Below are 19,027 nucleotides of genomic sequence, written 5' to 3' on the forward strand. Positions count from 1 at the left end.
GGGCAAAGTTCTCAACTTGAGGTAACTCTTCCAGGTTAGCGGAGTTTGTAACCTGAGGCATTTGTAACTCGAAGTTACCACTGTATTGTGGTTCCAGACCACCACAATAAAGCAAATGTCACAATAAAGTGAGTCACACAATATTATTATTTTTAAAATTCTGCAGGGAGCTCCTGTGACTCCCATACGGTCATGGTGCATATACAGAATGCAAACCGCTCACCCTGTGGCCCTTTTACCTGCTGAGGGCATCCCCAGAGCCCAAACAAGCACTGGGATGGAAGTCTAAGAAGCTGGCATGTAAGCAGGAGTGGGCACAGAACCTGCATGCATACACAATTTGTTTTGTTTTGGTTCCCAGTGCATATAAAAGTTATGTTTACACTATACTGTAGTGTATTAGGCCAGGCCCCCTGGCTGCAGGGGTGAGAGGGGGGGAAACCCGGATCCATCCCTAGCCAGCTCCACTCCCCAACTGCCTGCAGTTGTACCTGCATCCTCATAAAGAGGCGCAATAAAGTGAGGTATGCCTGTACAGTTGCATCTTGGATCCTGAACGCCTTGGTACTCACACGTTTTGGCTCCCGAATGCTGCAAACCTGGAAGTGATTGTGAACTTTCTTTTGGAACCCGAACGTCTGACGGGGCTTCCATGGCTTCTGATTGGCTGCAGTAGCTTCCTGCAGCCAATCAGAAGCCGCACTTTAGTTTCCGAATGTTTTGGAAGTCGAACGGACTTCTGGAACGGGTTCCGTCTGACTTCCAAGGTACGACTGTTTATCACCCTTAGTGCGGAGGGGCATATGTTCCAAATGCAACAAATGAATGGATACACTTGTAATGTAAATGTAATTTGGAATGTGCCAAACACCGAAATTGCTCTGTTTCAAGTAGCAGAGCTGCAGATCTGAAAACAAGGGATCATATTTGAGCGACATGGCCTTAAGGCATATTTATAAAACAAGCAAGAGCACAAGACACTGACATTCAAGATGAAACCAGTTTTGCCCAAGGTTTATTTAAAGACAAAGAAAGATTCGAGAGCAAGGGGAAGGGAAGTCCTGTCAGGGAAAGCCCAGGTGAGAACTTGTATCTGAAGGAGGTGCTTGAATGTAATAACAGAAGAAGGGAATTGGATGCCCAGAGGAAGTAAATTCTGGTGCTAGGCAGCTGCAGCGGAAAAGGAATGTGCAGGAACAGGAAAGGTAATTTTAGATTTGTTTGCTTAAAATACATGCCTATCCCCAAATTAGCTGAAAGCAGTGCACAAAAATAAAATAATGCAATTTTAAGATTGCAAAATCCCACAAATAGAACATTAAAAATAGCATCTGCTGCTAAAAGAGAAGGAGGAGGACTTAGGCAACTAAATACTAAGGGAGGAAAGAGGATCTTAGAGCCCTTCAGAAATCCTCATAAGAAGGGTAGTTTCTTAACCTCATCAGGTGATTCTGAATCTTTGGGGCCTTGACCAAAAAGGCCCTGCTTCCAATTGTCACCATCTTAACCAGGCTGTAAATTTAGGGCAGTGAAGCCTGCTTGATAGGACTGCCTCAACTGGTAGGCAAGCTCTTTTAGGGATAAGAGTCCCAGGCTATGAAGGTCCCAGACCACAAATGGCTTTAAAGGTTAAAACCTCAGAACGAAGGTTTTGAGGAGGAACATCCCTCAAAGGTCAAGTGGCCAAGCAAGCAACATTTGCAGGGGTTTTATTCTGAGTCGTACATTGGGCCCAATCCAAAGTAACTGGAACTACTGCTCCAAAGTATCGTCATATTTGCTGATAATCTGAACCTATGCATTGGAAACTAATGAGTATATCTCTCACCCAATAATCTAGAATAAAGAAGCTTCCATGTACTGAATGCAGCAATGGGCTGTATAGTCTTCCAGGGGACGAGATAGATTAATTTTCTGCATAGACAACCTAATGCTTCGTCCTGCAAAACCTCAGCAATTTGCCTTTTGTCCCTTGCCATTAAACTCAGGTAAGGTGACATGTGTTTCTGTAAAAACCACCCCATGCTGCAAAAGTCAGGTAGTTTGGTATTTTTTTTTAAAAAAGCCAACACTGAAGAAGACTAGCTATCCTATCAACAACCTCTGGTTTTCTCCCTTTTTAATCCACAGGAATAAAATGCGCAAAATGTCTATTTTTGCCTTGTATAGTTCCTGTTTGATGGAGGGTGGTTGAAAAAAAAGGGAACCATCTTCCCTTTTGTACATATTTTCTATCCTCCTGTCATGAGCAGGAATCAAAACTGCTTTCAGCCATGGGACATCCCACATGACAATCGGGGAGAGTTTTGGAAGTTTTTGTAGCTGATCCGTTCCTATGCAGCTCTCACTGCTAACACTGCACAGAAATCATAAATAAGAGGATTAGAGAGGAGAACGTATCTGTGAGCACTGGGAAGTACAATCTCCAGCGGAGATTCCCGTGAAAAGCTCAGGAATGACCTGAATAGGTGGCAGCATCTAAGTCCAAAGGGTGGTACTGGGGGTTAAACCACAGAGCCTAGGGCTTGCCGGTCAGAAGGTCGGCAGTTCGAATCCCCGCGACGGGGTGAGCTCCCATTGCTCGGTCTCTGCTCCTGCCCACCTAGCAGTTCGAAAGCACGTCAAAGTGCAAGTAGATAAATAAGTACCTCTCCGGCGGGAAGGTAAAGGGCGTTTCCGTACGCTGCTCTGGTTTGCCAGAAGCGGCTTAGTCATGCTGGCCACATGACTTGGAAGCTGTACGCCAGCTCCCTCAGCCAGCAAAGCAAGATGAGCGCCACAACCCCAGACTTGCCCACAACTGGACCTAACAGTCAGGGGTCCCTTTACCTTTACCTTTAGCAGGGAGGCTGAATGCTGCAGTAGTCGACTTGAGAAATAATAAAATTGTGTATTGAAAAGTTGGGAGTCTCTGTAAATAGAAAAGAGCAAACTCCTTGCTATATTGACAAGCTGAAAGTGGAAGGACTTTGCAACCAGATGGACATATTGGGGGGAAAGAAGAAGTAAACAGTTTCTCAATATTTTGATCTTGAGAACAACACCCCCCCCCCCAAAAACAAGTTAAAGTGATTCTGTTGAGGGAGGCTGAGGAACATGAAAATCCAGAATATTGGTTTTGGCAGAGTTTCCAAGGGAAATAGGCAAACAATAGAAAGTTGGGCAAGTGAAAAGAGAGGAAGATAAGAAATAGCAGTATTGTAAATCCTTAGCACAGATGTGATATTAGAAGAAAATGAGTGGATAACAAAAGCAAAAGGGAGAACATCAATAATATTTCATAGTGAAGGATGAGCCAGTCACCATAAGGTTAATTCTTTTTTTCACACTGAAATTCCACTCTCTTTGGAAATATCTATGCAACTTACCTGGTGGTGTTCAAGTCCACATCAGAAATCTGCTTAGCTTAAGAGAACCATACACCCTCAAACATTGAACTGACTGGTGCAGCTGGTTTTGTCTACATTATTCCAGTCCTGAAAGAGGTTCGCCCTGTTTGCATTTGGGGTGCTGTTTGATATTTACTTTCAAAGCCCTAATTGACTTGTGAGCCAGCTTTGTTGGTTAAGGAGTTATCTGTCTCATCTGGTGCTTTAATTCTGGTTGTGTTTCATTGTACTGTTCATTTCTTCATGCTTGTACAACTGCTCAGAAATCTAGTACGATGAAGTGTGGTATGTTAAACAAACGAATGACGGTGTGCCGGAGGCTACATGGGGAAAAAGACAGAGAATTCAGATGATTAAGGTTGCAAAACAAGCTCCATTATGGTGTTGTAACAAAATTATGTCAGATATACACCTTTCTCACATCAAGCCATGTTTAAATGTTTAAAGTCTAAGAGCTTTTGCTAGGGATGATGGGAGAAGCATTTGTGTTCTGTTAACAACTGAATTATACAATGGAAAGTGCATGGCGAACGGGTGGGGGTTTTTTTTGGGGGGGGAGAATGTTCTTTTGGAGAAATAACAGCTGTTTTTGTGAACACAGAAAACTGACGAGTAAAGAAAGCCTGCCTTGTAAAATTCAAGGGCTCGGACAGGAGGAAGTCAGTAATGAGGAGAGGATGTTAAGAAGGGAGAAAAAGGCATCACCTGCTTTATCCATACACGTTGAGGGAATTCAAAAGCTTGGGCTCCAGATGTTGAGCAAAACCCCAATTTGCAGGAGTTTCCTGTCAGTTTCCACTAGTCACGTTAATTTACAGCCACACGAGAGAGCACTTTGGTCTGTCGCCAGTTCTATCTTTGCATAACTGCAAATGGAAGGGAAGCTCTTGCAGGCAAGCAATCCCTTCCAGAGGAAGATTTGAGATTAGGAGATATCATCTGCCTGGTAGGATTAGCCGGCTCACACTGGCGGGAGCTGAAATGCAAAATTCTCCCTGCATCCAGCGAGTTTCCCATAAAATGGGGTTGACTTAGGGCTCCATATTAAAGGAGATGGGTGGCAAGGGGGGACCAGTTTGAAGCAAGGGGCTTTCATATTGGGGAGAAATGGTGGCACAGTGACAAGGACATATAGTTTGCATGCAGGTTTGATCCCTGGGGTCTCCTTAAAAGGCTCAGCAGGCAAGACTAGTAGATAGATGGACATTTTGCCCCAATATTTTAAGAAGAGGACTCTTTATAAGAGGCTCCTGAAGGACCAGGTCAGGAATAGCTGGCAAGGTTTCCTGTAAGACAGATTGCCTCCTGCTATTACACTTCCTTGGCAGTGTGTAGCCACAAGGGAGTTTTCAAGGGCATTCTGGGGGGTATTTATGGAGTCACAGTGTTCAATGAGAACTGACCAGGCAGTCTTTTTTTTTCAAATTAATCAATTGTTATATTGTTGTGCAATCATTATTACTATTATTTGGATGTCTCACCTACCCTAAGGCCCCAGGGCGGGTTAAAAAGGTAAAGGGACCCCTGACCATTAGGTCCAGTCGTGGCCGACTCTGGGGTTGCGACGCTCATCTCTCTTTATTGGCCGAGGGAGCCGGCATACAGCTTCTGGGTCATGTGGCCAGCATGACTAAGCCACTTCCATGAGCAGCTCATGGAAATGCCGTTTACCTTCCCGCTGGAGCGGTACCTATTTATCTACTTGCACTTTGATGTGCTTTCAAACTGCTAGGTTGGCAGGAACAGGGACTGAGCAATGGGAGCTCACCCCATTGCGGGGATTCGAACCGCCGACCTTCTGATCGGCAAGTCCTAGGCTCTGTGGTTAAACCCACACCGCCACCCACGTCCCTCCAGGGCGGGTTACTACCATTTAAAAACACAATGGTAAAATCAGGTAAAACTATAATCAGAAAAAGAGGGTGGGCCATAAATCTCTCTCCCTCAGGTGTCCATGGCTAGGGAAAAGAGGTGTGTCTTTGGCATATAATGAAAGCTATAGCACAGTGGTAGCTCTGGTTATGTACTTAATTCGTTCTGGAGGTCTGTTCTTCACCTGAAACAGTTCTTAACCTGAGGTACCACTTTAGCTAATGGGGCCTCCCACTGCCGCCGCGCAATTTCTGTTTTCATCCTGAGGTAAAGTTCTTAACCCGAGGTACTACTTCTGGGTTAGCGGAGTCTGTAACCCAAAGTATTTGTAACCCAAGGTACCACTGTATAGAACAATGAAGGTGGCAGATGGGCCTCTGTGGAGAGAGAATTCCACAGCTTAAGGGCTGCCACAGAGAACGTCCTGTCCTGGGTTGCCAGCCCCCAAACTGTGCCCAAGAACTTTTTACAACATGGCAAGGTTTTCGAGGTCGCCATGCAAGTCTCCCTCCGACAGCCAAGTTGACATGGGAAAGGCTCCCTCAGAGTTTGAAAACCACTTTTCTGTGCTATGCAGAGCAGATCCTGATGACCAAAGGTTGAAATAATTCTGGGAATGCCACAAAAAAAATGCTTCCTCATGTAAAAGCTTTTACTGGGTTTAAATTTTTTTATTTATTTTTTTACACTAGCCGGGTATTTTACACCAGCCTGATATTTTGTAAGAGGGCAGGTATATAAATACTTTTATAAATGAACAAATAGTCCCTGACATTGGGCCTTGTGTCAGGGCCCAACCTGTGCTGATGCCTCCTCTGGGTCCTTCCTGGAACATATGTCTCATATGGACACGACGAGTGCTCCAGGATAATGTGGGAACTTAAGATGGTGGTTTGTAGCTACCAGGCAAGCTTATGTGTAGGGGGGTATGCCACTAACATAGGGCAAAGACCCACAAAGAGTGTCCCTCAAAACTGCAGCCAGCCCTCACTGGTGTCTAGCAATATTTATTGTGTGGAACTTTGTCACCACATAGTGAGTCTTCTTCATGTCTTGGCTGTACATTCCTAGTGACCTCTGGGGGTCATGAAAAAAACTCTGTTAATTAGCCTTAAAAGGAGATCTTGGATTTACGGTATCCTGGATATTCTAGCAAAGGAGATGGTTATCTGCCACTGTAACTCCCATAGAAAACTCTCCTCCTCCTACGCTTGTAATGTCCTAGCATGCTATTTTTTTGCTCAGCCCGATTGTGTCGCATGGGTAGCTGCTGCAGTTATATTTAGGGATGTTGCTGGCCAGCAGGCAGTGGGTGCTTTCACACAGCAGCTTGTTGTGGACTTTGTGCTGCTTATGTCCAGAACTCTTTCAGTGCGTCCACACAAGATCATCAAAATGCCCACCTGTACTTTGTTTAATCTGGATTTTCTCTTACCATGCAAAATCTGATAAGTAAGCCTAACCAGTTGTACATTTGCAGTCACTCCTGGTATGGAATCTCTTGAGAACATTTTGGGGTTTTTTTGGAGGGGGCATTTGTCATCCATGTGGTGATGTTTCAATGGGTGGCCTGTATGCTCCTCACATGAGATTTGCGCAAGGCCTGTAATCATAAAAAGAAGTGTTTTGGGCTGCTTAGTGCTTTGAGTCATATATATGTGAATCATTCTTTCTCAGTCTTCTTTCCCAGCTTTCTCCAACTGATACTCAACTTCAGCTAAGGCACTCAGGGATGGAGGGGAGTGGATCAAATTAGGCTTGTGCCTCTTGTTGTTTTCCCAAGCTTCCACAAGAGTACTGATGGACAAATCCGTCCATTTTGGTTCTCAAAGTTTCCCATTTTTCCAGGCTTAAATTCAGTTCTCCACGTTTTTTTCAGCTACTTGATTCTGGTGAACTCCTCATTGAAAATTCATCAGCATTTGAAGTGCAAATTTATCCTAATAAACACATTTTTTTCACATGTAGCTTTAACTAATGTACAGTACTTTTGCAAGCAATTTCCCCCAGATTTCAAAGGGAAGTAATAGTGCCACTGTATTCTGCTCTGGTCAGACCTCACCTGGAGTACTGTGTCCAGTTCTGGGCACCACAATTCAAGGACACTGCCAAACTGGAACGTGTCCAGAGGAGGGCAACCAAAATGGTCAAAGGCCTGGAAACGATGCCTTATGAGGAACGGCTAAGGCAGCTGGGCATGTTTAGCCTGGAGAAGAGGATGTTAAGGGGTGATATGATAGCCATGTTCAAATATATAAAAGGATGTCACATAGAGGAGGGAGAAAGGTTGTTTTCTGCTGCTCCAGAGAAGCGGACACGGAGCAATGGATCCAAACTACAAGAAAGAAGATTCCACCTAAACATTAGGAAGAACTTCCTGACAGTAAGAGCTGTTTGACAGTGGAATTTGCTGCCAAGGAGTGTGGTGGCGTCTCCTTCTTTGGAGGTCTTTAAGCAGAGGCTTGACAACCATATGTCAGGAGTGCTCTGATGGTGTTTCCTGCTTGGCAGGGGGTTGGACTCGATGGCCCTTGTGGTCTCTTCCAACTCTATGATTCTATGATTCAAAGGAAAGCTGTGTTTCGGGTTGCATATCAGTTTGAGAAGTGTGAATAGGTAGTTTCTGATTAAAATGCAAACAAACAAACAAAAATCAAATCTCTCTTCCATCCCTACCCAAGAGTCCCCTGCAAAGCCCTGCTGCCCACAATCAAGTGAGCGGTAGCACATCTGGTGGGGGGAGGGGCATGTCATTCTCCTGTTGGGGTAGTTTGTCCACCTTTGGTCCCCATCCTGCACTCAGCTCTCACCTGTGGCTCCTAGTAGTTGTCAGTATATGACAGTGGCCACACCCCAGCTTTGACTGGCCAGCTAAACCAGGTGAGGGTAGCTTATGGATCTCAAACCCTCAGTGAGTTAGGGACTTTCCCTGCATGTGAAGACAGGCTCGGGGGGGGGGGGGGTTGAGCAATTGAGACCAGTAGTGGGTCCAATGGTCAAGAAGGCAGTTTCTGCATGTGCTGTAGAGGGAAGCAAGGGGCAGATGGGGCTCCTCAACCTGGGAAGGTAGCCCATCTAGGAGGAGGAGGCCAAGAGGGGGGGTCTTTTTGTCTGGCAGCCCAGGACCTCTATACACACTGCCCAGGCTTGCACCCTAGGGAGGTCACTTTGGTGCTGTTATTGAAGTGGTTTGATTTTACCCCGGAGGGGCACTCCATTGTATCTTGAGACAGACAGATGCCAGCAGCTTGCCCCGTACAGTGGTACCTTGGGTTAAGAGCTTAATTCATTCTGGAGGTCCGTTCTTAACCTGAGACTGTTCTTAACCTGAGGTACCACTTTAGCTAATGGGGCCTCCCACTGCCGCTGTGCCGCCACCGTGCTATTTCTCTTCTCATCCTGAAGCAAAGTTCTTAGCCCGAGGTACTATTTCTGGGTTAACAGAGTCTGTAACCTGAAGTGTCTGTAACCCGAGGTACCAATGTATAAATAAGGAAGAAAACTGACCAAAGCAGAGTGCAATATTAGTGATGCAATATATTTTCCACAGGTTCAAAAAACATGTCTGATGATATTGCCAAGTGGAAATGGATGTTTTGGCCTCGCTTTAATTATTAGGCCACGGTCTATGGAAACAGCACGTTAATTTTCCAGTACTCGGAATCAAACCAAAAGCCAACATCTCACAGTGTGCTTTATTTTATTTCTCTCTCACACAAAATTAGCTGAAGACATGGAACGTTTAATGGCAGCATGATTTATGTCGACTTTAAAATAAAACGATGTGATTATTTTAATAAATGGTAATATACAGGCAAACATTTTTTTAAAAAAAAAACCCATTACATACAACATCCAAAACACGGAAATAAACTAGATCTGTGTATTACAGCAATGCTGGTGCTAATGAAAATCCAAACAGAAGAAAAATAGGAGCACGGTCCACTTGCATGGCTAATCTGCACAGCTAGCCTGCTTGCAGTGCACTAGGAAGTAGCAATTGTGTGGGAGGCTCCAATTTCATCATCAAGACTTCCTCTCTGCTCAGTGCAAGTTACTTGTGCTTGCAAGTAAATGTTTGCAAGGTGCATAGAGGGATGGCTGGGTGGGGAGATGAGAGAAACATACATAATGTCCCATGATTGCTGCCTGCATGTGTGTGGATAGATGGGGGGAGGGAGGGAGGTGGTAGCAGGTCTCCGTTGAGCCCTGCTTGGGACATCTGTGCATCACTGTTGCAGCAGCCCTTATGCGTGGACCTTCCTTGATGGTTTAACTGAGGGGAAAGCAGACACCTTTGCAGGATTAAGAGAGTGTCCCAGCGTGACTGGATGTTGTGTATGGATGAAGCTGTGTTAACTGTAAGCAGATTTTTTTTTTAAACTGCTAATTAAATTAACTCATCTTTTGTTTTCTCTCAATCCAGTTAGAAAAGAAAAGGTTGCCGCTTTCAGAAATGTTTCAGCCTTCCTATTGATGCAAACCCTGGTGGTTCTCTTTGTGGAATGAAGCCCTCCAGCATCACCCACTGCCTCTGATTTATGGAAGGTCTGTCTAACTCTCCCGCTAGAACCCAAGCTATGTACGCCGCTTCCATTTTGCTGTTGTTGTTTAGCACTGGAAAGTAGTTGGTGCCTCCATAACTGCTATTGAAAAGGGGCTTACATAAACCACAGTTGCATAGCCATTTGATGTCTGCAGAAACGAATCCCCAGTGCCACATCAGCAAACACTTCTGATCCACACAGGAGGTCCAGGGTCATGCTGTTTCTTCTTCTGCATAACGGCCCTGGCCTTGTGATCAGGAGAAGGACAGTGGTGCTCAGGGAAGGGGTGATGGGTAACTCTTTCCACTTGCCGTGTTCCCAGTGGAAATCACTCCCCGAAATCTGCTAGCAGACTTGGCGGGGAAGCTTCCATTGGCACTTAATGGAAGCTTTCCTCCTAGGCAAGCAGTTGTAGATAGGGATGGGACAAGGCTGTCAGCTCTGATTTCCGTTTCTCCTTTTTCCAGCCTTCAGTTCACTTTGTCACATTGATGCATCTGAGATACTTTTAGAAGTCCTCACAAATATTCACCAGCGTTTTAGGGCATGCTTCTCCTAATGTACATGGTTGTTTGCTTTGCAAGCCCGTACATTCCCCATACATAATACATTTTGGTTGGAGACGTGTGAATTCTGAAGGATAGCTTGCGTTCCAGTTCGCATATTGTTTGGGGAAGTGCAAATCAAAATGGAAAAAGCAAATGGGAGTTTCTCTCTCATCCCTAGCTGTGGGTTGGCTATTTTCATCCGAACCATGGAGGAACAGGGAATGGTTCACATTCCTCCCCATCCCAGTACTAGTGAAAAATATGTATGTCAAATACATTCAAACTGTTAAGATCATTTATAATTTGGTCCTTAGTAGCCTATATGGGGTAAAACAAAAACCTCCAGAAACAAAGCTGAAACCCAATGCACTCTGACCCATTTGTCATTGAGAGCCACTCTGCCATCTTTAGATGCTGGCTTCATTACACCTGAAACTGATGCAGAAGGGAATAGGGGTGCCTGTGTATTTGCTTGCAGCTCATTGTTAACACTGGAGCAGCACAGCTCTGGAATGAAACCTAACCAAACTGGTTTGTGTGTGCAGACACTGAAGATTCCAGTGTGTGTGTGTTGTGTGTGTGTATTTGGGCAGGATAGTTTGGTCCATCTTCCAGGGCTCTTTCTTTCTTGAGGGAATCTTCAGTGCTTCCTAGGAAGCCTGCACACAATGTATTTGGCCAGGGAGGGCCGTTCTGGAGGCATTTTCTTACTTCTTCCCATTCACAGAGACCGCAAAGGCTTCACTGTTAACTACCTCCAGCAGTTTCACATGGTAGGACCTGTGGCACAGTTAGAGCATGGCGCTGATAACACCAAGGTTGCAGGTTCGATCCCAGTATGGGACAGCTGCATATTCCTGCACTGCAGGGCGCTGGATTAGATGATCCTCAGGGTCCCTTCCAACTCTGCAATTCTATGATTCCTTCTACGTGCAGTTATTTTCTCAGCACTGTCATTTTTTTTAGAACTGGCCCCTCAGAACTGAGTTATTATGCACAAGGTTAATGGGAGCCAACTTGGTTGAGTGCATAAGTATAAATGAGCACACAAGCAAGAGACTCCTGTGGAAACGTCAGTTTTGCTGTGGAATTATGGCACAGCCTAGAGAGAGTCACTTAAGTCTTGGTTCCTTGTGCAAGGACAAAGTGCTACTGATTCAATGTTTTTCAGGGCTTCCCCACCCCTAAACCAAAACAATGTACCAGGTGAAACCAGGAAAGGCTGCCAGTCACGGTGAAAAAGCTCAGGGAAAGGGGCAGTTTCAAGCTTTTATATACATTCAACCTTTCTAAATATGTTTAACATGACTATTAGCAGTATCAACTGTCCTTATAGCTAGTGCAGCCACAACACTGTACAATTCTGCAGCAAAGATGGGAGGAGGGAACACCGAAGATCACCTGCGTAAAATATAGACTATCAACAGCACACCTGGCCTTCTCTGGCATACACCTATTACGATACTGTGAAGCCCAGGGGACAGAGACACAACAAAACATCAATTGTCAGCATCTACCTAAATGCCTTGTAACGTGACTACTTCAAATTACACCTAAAGCAGCTTTGAAAAGTCTCGGAACTGGGTGATGCCACAAAATAAAACTTTGTTCAAAGAATCATGGTTGAATAGCAGCACAGACATATCATATAGTTCATTCTCATTACCATTTCATTTTGACAATTGTAAACCTTCAGCTAAAAAAAAAGACAAGAAAAAAAAAGACCCAATTCTTCTTTGTTGGTAACGTTTGACGCCCGTAACCCACTATGTACGATGAGGAGTTTGCAGCTACCATTTGAAGCGTGCTAAATAGAGAGCTTGAACCTAGCTCCATGTTACATTGCCTCTGTGCTGGGATAGCAAAGAAGTGGCACCAGGAACAGTGCACAGAACAGTGGAAGGCAGAATTACGTTTGCTTTCGTTCCATCTCTGCCACTCCAGATAATGCAGCTGCTTAGGGTCAGGCTTCCCAGCCTATTTGCTGGCTCAGAACAACGAAAGCTGCTGTCGTCTTGACCCATGCATAATGGTTGCCTTGCACAAGTTGGGAAGTATGGCGCCAGTTTCTTTGCCTGCCAAGCATGTTGCAACAGTTCAAGTGTAGATCTTGGTACAGATACAGATACAGATCTTGGGCACAGGATGCCTTTTCTTCTCCCATGCAATACTGTAACATGTCTCAGTAGGTTTAGGATATGGTGCAGTACTGGTTGTTCCCATGTTTATTACTGGTTGTTCCCATGCTATTGTTCCTCATCATGCCCTTGGGACTCCTGGGCATCATTCTAGGGCAGTGTCTTCAGACTTGGGTCCCCAGATGCTGTTGGCGAACGGTCAAAAGTGATGAGAGTTTTGTAATACAACAGCATCTAGGGACCCGAGATTGAAGGATGCCGTCCGAGGGTATGTTTGCACCGTGAGCTGAATTAAGGGGCTACGTCAAACACATATGACCATTACTTATTGGCTGTGATGATATATGTGCATACTCGCCACTGACAGAAATCTCACATAACTTGATGCCAACCCAAACAATAGTACTTTACAACAGAGACAGATTGCATATTGAACGGGACAGCCTCATCTTATGCAGAGTTAGGCATGCTTAAACCACTAAACACACCTACCCTAGCATAGAACCCCCGGGCTGTGAGAGTTGCTAAGTACTAAGCAAACAAATGAGGAAAGATCAAGTGATATGTGAACCAGCCCTTGGTGAAGTTACTGGCATGCAACACTGATGAAAACCATTGAATACTGCAGTTTCACTGGCGCATGGAAACCTATGCGTTATGCAACACATGGGTACCTCCTTTGAAGCATAGTTACTTGGATTCTCAGAAGGATGTGGTTTGATAGACAATTAATTCCCACCCCCATATGTTGTTGCGTTGTTGTTTTTTACTCTTCGGACAATGCAGTAAATGTTAGAAACGTTTAAAGCCGTTGAGTCCCATAGGATGAAGGTGAGCCTAGCTTCCTCTGAACTGCTCCTTATAAATGCACAGTTTCGACATTTATTCATAAGCATTTCAGCTTTTGCAAAGCTAAGCATTTCAGCTTGGTGAAGTTACACCCATGGTATTGAGGGTACACAAGTTTGAACAAATGCCTTTATACATTTATTTCTGCCGTGAAGCGTAAAAGCTTAGTTCACTGTCGCTCCTGAAATGACGGGTACAAGTGCCATAACTGTAGAGTAGCTACAGCGATGCTGAGATGCATTAACACACTGGGCGCACTCCCCAAGGAACTTGTCTTGCACATGCTCCATTTTAATGACTGGGAGCTGAAAAAGAGTAGCTCCTTGGTGGATTCTGCCCATCTTTTAAAAAGCAGCTTTGAAGACATGATATAAACTACAGCCTTAAGCAATGAAAATATTACATTCCCTAGATTGATTTTTTTTTTTTTTGCATATAATGCCACAAAATTAAGATATTTCACTCAGATCTGATAAGCCTTCTTCATCTTTCTTTCTTTCTTTCTTTCTTTCTTTCTTTCTTTCTTCTTTCGCTTTATTTATTTATTTATCTAGCTATGCCATCTTAAGTGTTAAAGCAACTGTACTTCAGTCCAGATATTTATTATTGGATGCATATTAATGTATAAAATCCATTTCTGTACAGTTTTATAAACAGAAAAATAAAATAAAAAGGTGAGGGTTTTTTAAAGATGGAAATTTACATAAGTCAAACATGTCCACCACATCTAATTTAGATTTTGTTCCTTTGGGGCATGTATTGTTTAAATAAAATAAAAATAAAAAGCCCTTGCATTAATATGGCCCGAAACTCATTGGCTGGATCCAAAGAACTAATGGAGAGTTGGCTTTTTGTATATGCTGAGACTTTTCTGGCTCCCCACTGCAACATCACAAAACTGCTCATGAGGGCTGGTGGGGCATCACCCACCCCACCCTGTGCAGAATCCCTGAGCAGATCTACACTCATGGTTTATAATGTTAAAAATGTGTTATTAAAATGTGGCACAAGAGGGTGCTGCAGAGCAGTGAACCACTGGCAATGGAAAGCAGCACTGAACGTTACATAATGTTATATTTAGTAACGTTTAACAGATCAATGTAGATCCAGCCCTATGCTGTAATAAGGGCTGGTGCTAGAGACAAAAACTGTTCTGAGCAGGCAGGGAAGCATTTGTTGTGTGTATGAGTTTCTTTTGACCCCTTGGCCTTTCCCCCCCAGTGTATTACACTGATATCAACAACTGGCCATTACGGCAAAGCATCCAATCTAGAGTTGCCTTTGTTAAAGTGGTAGATATATTTGAATACATGACCAGAGGTGCTTCTAGGCGGGAGCTTAATTTGCTAGAAGGTTATTGAGATATCACAAACATGTCATTACTAACAGGTTTCTCCCCCTCTTATTGGACTTTCCTCAGAAGGGGTAAATCTTTCTCTCTCTCTCTCTCTCTCTCTCTCTCTCGGTGGGGGTGAATACAGACATGTTTGCATGTTTGAGAAGCACTGAACCCACTGTAAGCACCCTCTTGGAAGCACTGAGGAAGAGACCACCCTGCCATTTCTTTGACTTTAGGGGTTGAGTCCACCTCAGGCAACCCAACCCCATTCAGCTGTAACTTGCTCTTAAATGCCTTCAGCAATGAAGATTCCGCAACACCAGCCTCATAACAGCTCGCCTGGTCAGTGTAGGTGACCAGGAATTCCTTACAAGCAAGTCAGTGGTCAGGCAGAACAAGGACAGCTCACTCCATCAATGGTCTGCTTGGGAGAAGGCTATTCATTTTACTAGCTTGCTGACTGGCTAGTAGCATATGACCCTCCCTCTGTAGCCAGCATGGAAGAATGGGCTACTAGGCCCTTAGTAAGCTAATGCTTCTTCTTTTTTGCAGGCTAGTAACTTCTGTTATTTACAAAGCTGCAGTACACCAAGAAGCTCTCAAGGGACCCCACATATTTGGGGAAGCCCACCTCCTTGCTGCTACCACTGCCCATTCAATTGCTCTTTTCCTCTGGATACAATCCACACACCTGCCCAGAAGGAGAAGGCCAAGGGAAGCGAATGGTGCTTCTTTTTCTGCTGTTTGCACACCTGGGAGGACAGGTGAGCTCGCAGCAATAGCCAGGTATAGGGCCTGGGGGCTCTGGTGGTCAGCAGTGGGTCATGGCAGGCTCTCAGAGATGCTCAACCACGATGACAGCCGTGCTCCTAGTGATCTATCTCATGCTACGTGTTTAGGATTTTTAAAAACAAAATAAGGTACTCTCAGAAAAGTGGTCTTATTAAGTACTCTGCTTTCATCTTACTGAAAAGGATTTTAAACAAGGATTCCCCCCTCCCTCCCCTCTTCCTCCCCAGGTTTCCATACAAAAGGCAATAGGCACCTTAGGGAACGGGATGGTGTCTGTGAGCCTCTGCAGATGGAGGCAATGGATGCATTCTTGATCCTTTTGAAGACGGTCTTAAAGAAATAACCAGGACGCAATACTATTGAGGGGAATAAAGCTCCACTTAAGAGAAAAATAAAATGCAAAGAACTTAATTTGGGGGGTGGGGTGGTCCGTTTTGATAAAGATGGCGGATCCGAGCTAATCTCTTGTCACCTGATTTCAATTCTTGGGCCTCTCTTGGCTCCGAGATGTATTATTCAGTAACCAACGTGGATTGCTTTTAAGACCACCACCCCACCTCCCCGGCAAAGAAGAAATCAGAGAGTAAAAGTAGGATCAGCTGTGGGTAAACTCTCGCTCCAGTGGGGATGCGAGCCAGAACATCCAGGCTCCGGGTCCTGCAAGGCAGGTGGCAGGCACTTATGGTTTCCTGATGGCCGTGTGGTAAAGTGAGGATTGAAGAATATACTCTATAAACAGAATATTTGTTCTGCAGTTCCAAAGTTATTTCATTTCAAATCGTTGCTTTGAGGATGCACAAATGGTATCCTCCCAACTATGACCTATGGTGGTGTTGAGTGGCACAAAACAGTACATATCAGGATGCTTCACAAGTTGGGATGAAATCGTATTCCCAGATGTCAGCTTTGGGCCTGAGCTGACGAGCTACATGGGCTTTATTACTGGCCTGAACCTCGTGTCGTTTCTCGCTCTGAATAGGTACCATGTCGAATTGCTATATCCCAAAGGCGTTACTGGCTTGAAATTGCTCCCATCTCATCCATGCTGAGATTTACTTCCTCCTTCAGTGGGCAGAGCAATAAACTGCAAATTTACACCTCTGCAAGTAGCCCATTTACTGTCTTTCCTGCAGATAAAACACCTCGGTCTCTTGTGCCCTATAGTCCAATGTGATAAAAATAGTCTTGTCGAGCGGCATTTTGCAAGAAAGCTGAAGATCTTTGGAGTGTCCTTAAACTTCCGTTATAAAGATGCACATGGGTATAACTTGCAGAATTTCAGGAAAATAGCAGGTTAAATGTAAAATATCTTCAATAAATAACTCTTCTCCTGCACTGTAAAAAATAAATGAATATTCCCTTTGGCAGTAATAGCTGATTTAATATTTAGACAGAAAGATACTTGGCTCATAAAATAATAGCATTATGCTACAGGAAAACAAAAACAAAAAAAGCTCTCATGCTTTCTGATCCTCTCTTTTCAATTAAAAAAAGGACTTTTTCATCAGTTCACCACAAGTTGGTTGAAGTCACTTATGCCCCAGATAAGCTCCAAGCGTGATGCAGGCACCCACAACAGCCAGACTCAGGATTGTCTTCAGAGGCAGCCACGAGAAATCGAACAAAGGCCTCATGTTGTTGCTGTAGAGCTCCACAAAAGCATCCTAAAGTAAAAGAGAGAGGGCAAGATTATTTGTTTATTATCAATACGCATAACATGCCTTTTCACCCTGTAATCCCAGAGTGTGGTACCTGTAGGCACAACAGAGCAAATTAAGTAATGGGATATGCAGAAACGGCAAACCTGACAACAAAATCAAGAGACCAAAATGACAAACTTTTTAACAGAAGAGTTGGACGCCTTCTGTGGACTATCTGGAAAAGTGAAATCGTGGGCAGGATATGAGCAGCGGAATCAAAATGACAAAATGATTGCATTAGAGGGATTTTTAGTAATAAATAAGAGCTTGAGATACAATGCAGTAGAAATGGGTTAGAATAAAAATTCTTTGGAGGTTTGGGTGGTTAGTCAATATATGAAACAAAGATGTGTGATTATTTGGTCTGAAGTTTTTATCTCTCTCTCTCTCTCTCTCTGTCTCTCTCTCTCTCAAATTAAAACAACATACTGCATGAAACTTCAATTAAAGCAATATCTTAAAAAGCAATTGGAAATAACATCAGCTCTACAGAAGGAGAAGCATTCTCTTAATCCCCACTTGGCCCAAAGATCAGAAGGCCAGAATTCTAGAACAGAAAACGGCGCAAGCATTCACAACAAACCAAGGGATTCTTCGACATCAGCTGAACTATAAAACCAAACCTGTCATGAGGTGGACAGTTGCCTTGCCTCGGGAATTGGACTGGATGTGAACCAACAAACTGAAGTTCAATCCAGGTACGACTGAGGTACTTTTAGTGAGTGGTTCCTTAGACCAGGTGGCTGGGATGTTGCCTGCTCTTGACGGGTCTTACACTTCCTCTGAAGGAGTCGGTAGGCAGCCTGTGGCTGCTCCTGGACCCATCACTGTGCCTTGAGGCTCAGGAGGCCTCGGTGATGCAGGGTGCCTTCAGCCCAGACGTTCCCATACCTGGACAGGGATAGCCTAACTTCTGTTGTCTATGTTCTGGTAACCTCTAGGTTACATTACTGCAAAGTATTACACTGATCCTGGCCTGACTGCACAGGCTGCCGATTAGTTTCTGGGCCCAATGCAAAGTGCTGATAAGGTAAAGGTAAAGGGACCCCTGACCATTAGGTCCAGTCGTGGCCAACTCTGGGGTTGTGGTGCTCATCTCGCTTTATTGGCCGAGGGAGCCAGCCTACAGCTTCTGGGTCATGTGGCCAGCATGACAAAGCCGCTTCTGTCGAACCAGAGTAGCACACGGAAACGCCGTTTACCTTCCCGCCAGAGCGGTACCTATTTATCCACTTGCACTTTGACGTGCTTTCGAACTGCTAGGTTGGCAGGAGCAAGTGCTGGTACTGACCTATAAAGCCTTAGATGGCTCAGGACCACAATACCTCAAGGACATCTTCTCCCCATATGAACTGACCTGGACCTTCCAATCATCCTCTGAAGCCCTTTTTTGTGTGCCTCCTCCACAAGATGTCTGGAGGGCGGCAACACAAAAACAGGCTTTTTCTGTGGCACCTTCATTACTTATCTTTAGGTACCAGGTGAAAACGTTTCTCTAGAACCAGGACTTGGGCTGATTAAACCATCTATGCCCTTTTAAATGTGTTTGTGGGAGGGAGGTTTCGTTTTATACTTTGTTATTTTATTTGGTATTTGTTGTTGTTGTGAAATTCAAAAAATAAACGAACAGTATAAGTTGCAAATGAAGCATTTTGGTAGAACCTTTTCCCTCTTCCCAGTCTAGAACTCTGGACATGTTGGTCTATCGCTACAGTGCCTCCCAAAAATGATGGGTGCTACAAATTCAGCTTACCCTGCCAAGCTACTCCCACCAGCAGAACCCGACAGGTTAAGGATTAGGAGGTGCAGAGCTTGGTGGTGTCACAGGTACAGAGTTATAAACCAGGCACAGG

The 19,027-nt window shown here is 44.4% G+C and overlaps 1 protein-coding gene across 3 annotated transcripts in view; it reads right to left on the minus strand.

The window, feature by feature from the left end:
- The window catches only part of BCL2 (BCL2 apoptosis regulator), a gene marked incomplete at its 3' end in the record, with an annotated part of 209,876 nt that overhangs the window by 54,210 nt on the left and 136,639 nt on the right, over positions 1-19,027 (minus strand). The window contains exon 3 of one of the 3 annotated variants that reach the window (XM_082234483.1): positions 9,093-17,138. The exons of the other annotated variants lie outside the window; for them this stretch is intronic. Within the exon in view, the coding sequence (XP_082090609.1) occupies positions 17,004-17,138 (135 nt within the window). Of the gene's footprint in view, positions 1-9,092; positions 17,139-19,027 lie in introns of those variants that run through there. 3 annotated transcript variants of the gene reach the window in all.

Source organism: Podarcis vaucheri (assembly GCF_965113315.1).
Source record: "Podarcis vaucheri genome assembly, chromosome: 8".
NCBI classification, from domain to species: domain Eukaryota; kingdom Metazoa; phylum Chordata; class Lepidosauria; order Squamata; family Lacertidae; genus Podarcis; species Podarcis vaucheri.